Source organism: Bufo gargarizans, unplaced genomic scaffold, assembly GCF_014858855.1.
Source record: "Bufo gargarizans isolate SCDJY-AF-19 unplaced genomic scaffold, ASM1485885v1 original_scaffold_1768_pilon, whole genome shotgun sequence".
Taxonomy (NCBI): domain Eukaryota; kingdom Metazoa; phylum Chordata; class Amphibia; order Anura; family Bufonidae; genus Bufo; species Bufo gargarizans.
In genome coordinates this window covers 155222-165642 of record NW_025334506.1, presented here as the reverse complement: position 1 = coordinate 165642, position 10421 = coordinate 155222, and the positions used below count along the sequence as shown (strand labels likewise).

Here is a 10421-nt window from a genome sequence, read left to right as displayed (position 1 = left end):
TTGTCATTAGGCTTGACAAAGACTGGTGTACAGTCGAAACGTTGCCATTTGTGTCTGGAGGTACGAATAAAGGAATTTTTTGATATTGCGATATGCTGCCGAAGCCATCTTCTTTTCTACGTAAGCACACAGAGAGCTGTCTGCATCTTTTGAGGCCCTATTGAAATGAATGTGTCCGCATCCGAGTCGCCAAAATGGCGGCTTAGATGTGGACCAAAACAACGGCCGTGGGCATGAGGCCTTACTGTTAGGTCTAATTTAACCCTGTAGACTTAACTGTGCAGTCCCCCAAGATTCAAGCATTGGCCCCATGACAGAGTGGGGAGGGTGGCAGCAGCAGTGACAGTAAGGTAAGGTAGTTATCGTGTCCCAGGTTTTTCGGAATGCTAGTGATGAGGCCTTTTTAGTTTTGTGTGTGTCACTGTGCTCGTGCCTGGATACAGTCAATCTTCGGGGTTAGGCTCAGGAGAAATAAAGGGGAGAGTCGTAGGAGGTGGAGAATAAGTCAAGTCCAGACTTACTGAAAGTTCAACAGCTTTAATTGAATAAACTTGCATCCAGAAAATATTTGTTTTTTCTCTTGGTTCCAGCAGGTTTTGGGGTAAACTCAGGCTTCAGTCTGATAGCTGGACTTGCTAACTGTTCTGGTACCTTTTTTGTGGGGTGCCTTTGGCTGTTGACCCCCTCATGTTACTCTGTCTCTTAAACTGTAAGGAGTCAAGGTGCTCTATGAGCTGCTTCCCTTTAGAGACTCCAACTAAAGGAAGGGGACCACCCCCTCCATGTCTTCTCAACTCCACCATTGAGTCTACATTGCCTATAACTTCCTGCAACTCTCCCCTTCTTAGGAAGCAGAACTAGCTCACTTCTGCCCAAGAGGGGGAATGGTAAGTTACATTCTATCTCTCCAGATACACTGCCACCTGCTGGTGAACCAGGCATATACATAAACATAACAGTTTCAAGGCAATACTATTAACCCTTTCAGGACCCTGCCATATTTCACCTTAAGGACCAGGCCTTTTTTTTAAATTTGATATGTGTCACTTTATGTGGTAATACCTTTGGAACGCTTTTACTTATCCAAGCCATTCTAAGATTGTTTTCTTGTGACACATTGTACTGCATGATAGTGCAAAATTTCAGTCAACATTTTTCATATATATTTTTTTTTAAATCCCTAACTTACAAAAAAATAAAAAAATTAAATACATTCCAAATTTCAATTTCTCTGCATTTAAAACAGATAGTGATACCTCATATAATAGTTATTACTTTACATTTCCCATATGTCTATTTTATGTTTGGATCATTTTGTGAAAGCCATTTCATTTTTTTGGGACGTTAGAAGGCTTAGAAGTTTAGAAGCAAATCTTGAAATTTTTCATGAAAATTTCCAAAACCCACTTTTTAAAGACCAGTTCAGGTCTGAAGTCACTTTGTGAGTCTTAAATAATAGAAACCAGCCATAAATGGCCCCGTTTTATAAACTACACCCCTCAAGGTATTCAAAACTGATTTTACAAACGTTGTTAACCCTTTAGGTATTCCACAACAATTAAAGGAAAATGTAAATGAAATTTCTGAATTTCACTTTTTTGGCAGATTTTCCATTTTAATACATTTTTCCGGTAACAAATCAAGGGTTAACAGCCAAACAAAACTCAATATTTATTACCCTGATACTGTAGAATACAAAAACATCCCATTTTGGAAACTGCGGGATAAGTTGGCAGTTTTGCTGGTACTATTTTAGGGTACATATGTTTTTTGCTTGCTCTATATTAGAATTTTTGTGATTAAAAGTAACAAAAAATAGCTGTTTGGGCACCGTTTTTATTTTTTACAATGTTCATCTGACTGGTTAGATCATGTGATATTTTTATAGAGCAGGTTGTTACAGACGCCTCAATACCAAATATGACTATTCCTCAGTGCTACTGAGGAAGGGGTGATGCGATACCCCGAAACACGTCTAGCCTAGACAGGACCCCAAAGTTTGGACCACTTGGGAAGCTGGAAAACTGACTGGATTGTCGCAAAGAAGGAATCGTCTGTCACACGAATGGTTTATTTGAAATACAACCTGTAAGGTCGAGTCCATGGGGAAGGCCTGATTACATGTGCCAAACAAATTACCAGTGTGCGAAGTTATTGACGAAACTATCGGTCTACTTACTCAGAGGACCATATTATTTCCTTCGTCGACTTATCAAGGGAGACGGTAAGACCGTTCGATTTTATCCAGCAGTTGTATCGAGCTATTTAAATTTACATTGACTCGTAGTCCAGTGGGACGCCGCTGGTGGATGCCATAAGCGGGACGCCGCTTAAAGTTTGTGCAGTCTATTTCACATTGGGTCTGTAGCAATACATAATATGTCTACTATTTTATTTGTTTCTCTTATAACACAATAAAAGCATTTTTGAAACAAAAACAAATCATGTTTTAGTGTCTCCATATTCAGAGAGCTATAGTTTTTTATTTTTTTGCCCGATTGTTTTATGTAGGGGCTCATTTTTCGCGGGATTCGGTGACGGTTTGATTGGAACTATTTGGGGGGGCATACGCCTTTTTGATTGCTTGGTATTGCACTTTTTGTAATGTAAGGTGACAAAAAAATGGTTGTTTTAGCACAGATTTTATTTTATTTTTTCTACAGCATTCAGGTGAGAGGGTGGATCATGTGATATTTTTATAGAACCAGTCGTTACAGACGTGGCAACACCCAATATGTATGTTTTTTATTTTTTATTTTCTATTTTTTTATTATTTTATGTTTTTCAACACTTTTTTTTATTTTATTTTTGTCCCACTCTGGGACTTCAACTTATGATGTCTGATCCCCTCTGCAATGCATCAGAATACATCCTGTCATGCCAGCAGTGGCATACAGCGCAAGATGGCGGAAGATCACAGTAACAGCAGAACCCAAAAACAGCAGTGTGATAGGAAGGCCCAATGGCAGGCATATCATTTACAAAAGTTAGGGGGTCATTTATTATCAGATAGACGCCAATTTTTGGTGCATATCTGGCTCTGATTCAGTTGCAAAGGAAATTTGCGGCCAAATCTGTGATTTTTCCACGCTCATGCCAGGTCTAAAAAAGGGGCAGATCAGCAGGCCCATCTCATTTATCATAGAAAATAGTCTAAATCTATGCTAGCAAGGGAGCTGGCATAGATTTAGATAGTCGGTGGATACGCCAAAGTTATCTAGAGGCCGGTGTCGCTACATAAATTCAGCGCAATTAGCATTAAGACTGGAGTCTAAAACGCTGATTTAAATAAGTGACCCCTATAACATGTACATATCAGTAGGCCAAGAAGACCCATTGTAGGAATGGCAGCATCAGGCGGGTGGCAGCACCAGAATGGTGGCAGCAGCACGCGTCCAGAAGTAAAGGCACATTTTGCAGAATATTCCGGTGTGGCAGCACACTACACATTGATTATTAGTGGCAGAATGATTTATTCTGTCGCATCAGGCACCGGTGTCTGGATATCCAGGTTGATCCACGTCTGATTCATCTTTATTAAGGTTAGTCTCCCGGCAGCGCTGAACCTCTGATGACACAGTACCGGCTGGGCAGGAAATCATGCCTATGGCAAACTCGACCTGTGGCAGCCACACTTCGAGTTTGAATGCCTAGTAGTCCAGTGAATCTTGGTTCTGGGTGACAGGGCAGAGTGCAAGTATGCCACCACCAGCTGGTTGGGGTTCTGCTGCATGTCCTGCTGCTGCTGGCTGGTTTCTTCAGTAGGTGCGTGAAGAAAACTGCTCATCATAGACTCCAGACTGAAGTTACTGCTTATGGAGCTGGTACTGCTCCTGCCTCCTCGCCCAACAGCAATGGCAGTGGAGCGTGAGCACAGAGGGACCCCAGGTCAGACCTTCCTGAGGACGGGTGATGGCGGTCGTAGGCAGCGACTAACTGACTACACAGCATTTCTTTATAGTAATCCATTTTTGCGTCCCTCTCAGAAGGTAAAAGAAATGCCCCCATTTTGGACCAGTAGCGAGGGTCTAACAATGTGGATAGCCAGTAGTCATGCCTCTGCCTATTAATAAATACTCGGCAAAGCAAAAAGAACCAAATGAAATACGCCTGTCTAATTTTATGGCCAAAAACAGGTGAGCATTAAAAAAAATGTGTCCCACTTACTGTAAGCAGGAAGACTATCTCACCACCCGCTGCCACAATCATAGGTGGAGACTCTCTTCATCTGCGACCACAATCATGCAGGGAGATTGTGGGGGAGATTTATCAAAACTGGCGTAAAGAAAAACTGGCTTAGGCTACTTTCACACTAGCGTTGTTTAAATCCGGCGTTCAATTCCGACACCGGAACTGCCCGCCGGATCCGGAAAAACGTGTGAAAACGGATTACGTTTGAATCCTGATCAGGATTTTGATCACAATGAAAAAATGCATTGGAAAAAACGGATCCGCCATTTATGGACTTTTTTTTCACATTTTTCGGGTTTAACATGCAAAAGCCGGATCCGGTTTGACTGAACACACAGCGCCGGATCCGGCGTTAATGCAAGTCAATGGGAAAAAGACCGCATCCGGCGTTCAGTCAAAGTGTTCAGGATTTTTGGCCGGAGGTAAAAATACAACATGCTACGGTTTTCTGAAAAGTCTGATCAGTCAAAAAGACTGAACTGAAGACATCCTGATGCATCCTGAACGGATTACTCTCCATTCAGAATGCATTAGGATAAAACTGATCAGTTCATTTCTGGATTTGAGCCCCTAGGACGGAACTCAGCGTCTGAAAAGAAAAACGCTAGTGTGAAAGTACCCTTAGGGGCTCTATACCGGAAAAGAACTGATCAGGCATATCCCCATGCATTCTGAATGGAGAGTAAGGGCTCTTTCACACTTGCGTTGTCCGGATCCGGCGTGTACTCCACTTGCCGGAATTACACGCCGGATCCGGAAAAACACAAGTGTACTGAAAGCATTTGAAGACGGATCCGTCTTCAAAATGCTTTCAGTGTTACTATGGCAGCCAGGACGCTATTAAAGTCCTGGTTGCCATAGTAGTAGTGGGGAGCGGGGGAGCAGGTATACTTACAGTCCGTGCGGCTCCCGGGGCGCTCCAGAATGACGTCAGAGCGCCCCATGCGCATGGATGACGTGCCATGCGATCACGTGATCCATGCGCTTGGGGCGCCCTGACGTCACTCTGAAGCGCCCCGGGAGCCGCACGGATGGTAAGTATACTGCTCCCCCGCTCCCCACTACACTATACCATGGCTGCCAGGACTTTAGCGTCCCGGCAGCCATGGTAACCATTCAGAAAAAGCTAAACGTCGGATCCGGCAATGCGCCGAAACGACGTTTAGCTTAAGGCCGGATCCGGATCAATGCCTTTCAATGGGCATTAATTCCGGATCCGGCCTTGCGGCAAGTGTTCAGGATTTTTGGCCGGAGCAAAAAGCGCAGCATGCTGCAGTATTTTCTCCGGCCAAAAAACGTTCCGTTCCGGAACTGAAGACATCCTGATGCATCCTGAACGGATTTCTCTCCATTCAGAATGCATTAGGATAAAACTGATCAGGATTCTTCCGGCATAGAGCCCCGACGACGGAACTCTATGCCGGAAGAAAAGAACGCAGGTGTGAAAGAGCCCTAATCCGTTCAGGATGCATCAGGATGTCTTCAGTTCAGTCTTTTTGACTGATCAGGCAAAAGAGAAAATCGTAGCATGCTACGGTTTTATCTCTGGCGAAAAAAACTGAAGACTTGCCTGGATCCGGCATTTTTCCCCATAGGAATGTATTAGTGCCGGATCCGTCCTTCCGGTCTGCGCATGTGCAGACCTTTAAAAACGTGAAATAAATAAATACCGGATCTGTTTTGCCTGATGACACTGGAAAAAACGGATCCGGTACTGCAATGCATTTTTCTGACTGATCAGGCATTTTTCTGACTGATCAGGATCCTGATCAGTCTGAAAAATGCCTGATCAGTCAGAAAAATGACATGCGTTTGCATACAATTTGCCTGATCAGGCAGGCAGTTCAGGCAACGGAACTGCCTGCCGGAATCCTCTGCCGCAAGTGTGAAAGTACCCTTAGTTGCCCATAGCAACCAATCAGATTCTACCTTTCATTTTTCAAAAAATTAAATGAAAAATGAAAGTTGGAATCTGATTGGTTGCTATGGAGCAACTAAGACCGTTTTCCTTTACACCAGTTTTGATAATTTCTATACAAACCGTATCATTAGAGACCACTGACTGCCGACTGCTCCTGGACTTGCCATTATTTCAGGTCACAAGTCCACCGTGTATGTCCCGATAATTAGGAGTAAATCACAAGTGTTATCTGAGGCCACTAATTAGTACACGGGAAAGCTGCCAATTACCCCCCTAACAACTGCATTTACTTCTGCTTTCTGAGGTTTCCTTTTTGGAGAAAATAACACCATATTTATAGCTGTTTGCTTTATCACCGGAGGTTAATCAGGATTTGTAGAAGCTGGTGAGGAGCACATGTGGAGGGGGCACTTACTGACTGTATATGGAGGCATACAGCAAAAATCACAGAGAAAAAACTAAGATAAAAACATCCTGCGTGATATGATTAATAAATATGCGGATGTCCATGGCTTCATTTATGAAAAAAAATAGATGCAAACAATATATATACACTAAGCCCTCAATCAGATATAATAAAATATGAGTATCTCAGCCAATATATTTTGATCAAAACACATCTGTGTCCGCCTACCCATGCCAAGGTGGTCTCAGTCAGGCAGGTGCTACTCTAAAGGTGGTACATAAAGCTGTGCATGCTTCTCCTCTCATTGGTTGTTTAATGCACACAGAGGTAACTAGGAGCAGCACACTATATGTGCAGGGTCTGCTCTCCTGAATGTAGATGCCCAATGGCATAGGTAGGTTTAGAGTAGGACCTGACTGACTGAGACCACCTTGGCGCGAGTAGGCGGGCACAGATGTGTTTTGATCAAAATATATTGGTTAGGCGTCTCAGATTTTATCATATCAGAGTGATGGCTTAGTCCATATATAATGTTTGCATCTATTGTGTTAGTGCATTATTTTCTGTTTTCTGTGATTTTTTTTATTTTTATGGAGGCACAAAGATCAGAAGTGGAAACAACTTGTGCTCTCCTCTGTGCACTGACTGCTCTGTACAGATGGCTGATAACTACTGACCGTCGTGTTGGTTGCCCGGATGTGGGTGACAAAATGCTCTTCAGAGACACAGGAAAGGGTGACATCCTGAGAGAAGACCACCACCCATCTTATACTGAAGTATCTGTAAGACCTGCCACCATTCTACAGCATCTTAAGAATCCCGTGAGCGGCTATAGACATGAAGACTCCCGGTAAGAGACATTTCTGTAATGATTTAATTGGTATTGTACAGTGTGACTTGTGTCCGAGTGCCCAGGAGATGACTGAGAATGGAGAGAAGCTGTATTTCATTATAAACCCTCTATACACTGTAACGAGCCCAGCAGATGTGTGAGCAGGACACGGGCAGAAGAAGCATTCCATTCACTGACAGCAGCAGAGATCTAGAAAACCAGAATTATATAACTGCTATTATATTTTCCTTCTTTTAAAAATAAAAAAGTTTGAAAAAAGCATTATTTTTTTTGCAACACCATATTCTGACACTGAGAAGTTTTAGTCTGCAGAGCTCTGTGAGGGCTTGTTTGCAGGGTGATTTGTGGTTTTTATTGGTATCTTTCTGGGTACATATGACTTTTTGATTATGCTTTATTCCATATTTGGGGGGGAGGGGGGCAAGGTGACCCAAAGACAGCATTATCGCCATTTTAATAATTTTTTTCTATTGCAGCATTCACCACACAAAAATATATATTATATATTTTATTAGTTCAGACATTTTTCTATGCGGCGATACCAATTATGTTTATTTTTATATGTAAAATTTGAAAAAGGTAGTGATTTAATTTTTTTTCTTTTTTAAAAACTCTTTTATTTTCTTTAACTGTCCTTTTTAGTCCACCCCCAGGACCCTTCTGATCGCTTGTACCATAGACTTCAATAGTATACTATTGCAGTCTATGAGATTTTTAAAGGCTGCCTCGGGCATGGCTTTTCAGGCACCCCACTATGGCAGCACAGGGAACCTTTCGCAAGGTTGTGATACTAACCAGAGTCGGTTGCTATTACACAGCCGCCACTCGCCGACTATGGAGGAGGCTGAGCTGGTAAACCTGCTCTACACGCTTACACGGTACAGTTACATCGTGGTGCATGTAAGAGATACAAAGGAAATAATATAAGAGTTCTTTACTGTAAGAACGGTGAATCTGTGGAATAGACTCCTCAGGACGTGGTCACAGCAGGAACAGGGGACGGGTTTAAAAAGGGTTTAGATGAATTCTTATAAGTACATGACATTAATGCTTATGAAAATGTGTAGAAATCTGAGTCTCACTTCCTTCTGGGGTTCGCGTCCCCACCTATCCCTTGGGTTGAACTTGATGACTTATGTCTTTCTTTAACCGTATTTACTATGTAACTATGTAATACAGATACAACAAACAATAAATTGTCACGTAAGATAAAATCAGATCCGTCACTTGAACAAAGTCAGATCCGTCAACAGTAATCTGATGGTTTTAAGGTAGAAATAAAATCAGGAATTCTGTGTAATATTTTCTACTATAAGGTCAGACCAGATGTAGGTTGTAAGAAGGTTTCTCTATGTAAACGAAAACTAAACTCTGCTTTGGACAATCCCTTTTATTGAACGCGTCCACAACAATAATCTGATTATAAGGTGTCCTATGTGTCCAAACTTCCTGCAGCGCCACCACAGGGGGAGAAGATGTATTACACTCTCTCCATTGAGCTGAATGGCCCGTCAGTGTTATAGATAGAGATGCCGGGTCCTCCAGAACCAGAGATGTCCCTTTGTGGCTGCTCTTCGCACTGGTTAATAGATGAGGGTCCTGAACAGGGGGCTCTCCCTCTGTTACTTCAGAATTACCTAATGAACATTCTCATAATGCCCACAGATAACACCAAGATCTGGACGCCTTCCTGGAAATTCCTGATTATTACTGTCCTCCTAGGAGCCAATATTGTTCTCATCCGTATTATCGAAGCACTTGGTAAGTCTGACAACTCCTATAGAAGGCAGGAGGGTCGGCTCATTGTCACTGATGATATTACTAATTACTAATATTCATGTTTCCTTCCCTACTTTATAATCGGGAACTCTCTGAAGCTAAGCACTCTGAAATTCTGCATGAGCTCTGTATGAACAGCAGTAACATGCCCGGAGGTGAGTACCACAGAACGCTAACTCCTCAACCGCTGATTTCTTTCTGAAGAGTAACATATAACATTCTACTATATATACTGTATTTTTCTCTAAATAAGACTCCTTTTTTCTCCTCAAAATTGAGGCGATATGGCGGTGTGTCTTATTAAGCACATAGAATACAGGAGCACGGGGAGCGGTGAGTGTAGCACTGACTGTACTCACCGCTCCCTGGTCTTCTTTCCGGTGCCTGCTGTGCTGTGTCCTGACTGTGTATAGCGCCAGGACGTAGTGCACCGGTCACAGTGCAGAGCGGTGCCAGCAGGAGACCAGGGAGCCGTGAGAGCAGGAAGAGCGTCTGGAGCCAGGGAGGTAAGTCGTTTTATTTATTCTACTGTCTGTTCTGAGGTCTGACGAAGATTGGGGTTTGATTTAGGGGTCTCGTGAAGACTGGGGATCTGGTCGGGGATCTGGTCGGGGATCTGATCTGAGGTCTGATGAAAAATATTTTTTTCTTATTTTCCTCTAAAACCTAGGTGGATATTATGATCAGGTCCATCTTATAAAGCGAAAAATAAGGTATCTTGTTAGGTCCTATTGACAAGTCTGTAGTGTTGCCATGTGTTGTGGACCGCCAACCGAGGGTCTGCAAAACACTGGAGCCAGCCGTGCATGCTCCGCATCATGGTGCGGACCCATTAACTCCATTAGGGCTGCTATCCACGAGATACGGTGAAAAATCGAAGGTGTCATATCTTTTACAGTGTCTCCGCTCTGCAAAGAACAGAACATGTCCTATCTTTTGCTGTATCTTGCAGAACACTTGCCACATTGAAGTCACAGGGTCAGCACCACGATGCGGTGCTCACACAGCCAGTGCCCTGTTTTGCTGACCCATGGTTTGTGGCCCACAACACAGGCATGGCGGCACTGCAGACGAGTGAAGGGGCCTTTAGAGTCACAGATGATACTACTCCTACCTGACATTATTGGATTAAAAGAAATTACAACAAAAACAATAATATAAAATCCCCATAAATATCATTGTCTTCCCTTTAACCCTTTTAAGGATCCAGACATTTTTCACCTTAAGGACCAGGCCATTTTTAGCAAATCAGACATGTGTCACATTATGTG

At 42.9% G+C, this 10421-nt stretch overlaps 1 protein-coding gene across 2 annotated transcripts in view; it reads left to right on the top strand.

Moving 5' to 3' along the window:
• The first annotated feature begins 7318 nt into the window (after positions 1-7318).
• The window catches only part of LOC122923592 (killer cell lectin-like receptor subfamily B member 1B allele B), a 42505-nt gene continuing 39402 nt past the window's right edge, over positions 7319-10421 (top strand). Inside the window, exons 1-3 of one of the 2 annotated variants that reach the window (XM_044274450.1) lie at positions 7319-7368; positions 9037-9132; positions 9249-9305. In XM_044274450.1, coding sequence (XP_044130385.1) covers positions 7356-7368; positions 9037-9132; positions 9249-9305 — 166 coding nt within the window. In that variant the 5' untranslated portion in view covers positions 7319-7355. The remainder of the gene's footprint in view (positions 7369-9036; positions 9133-9248; positions 9306-10421) is intronic. The other variant, XM_044274451.1, reaches the window with a different exon arrangement.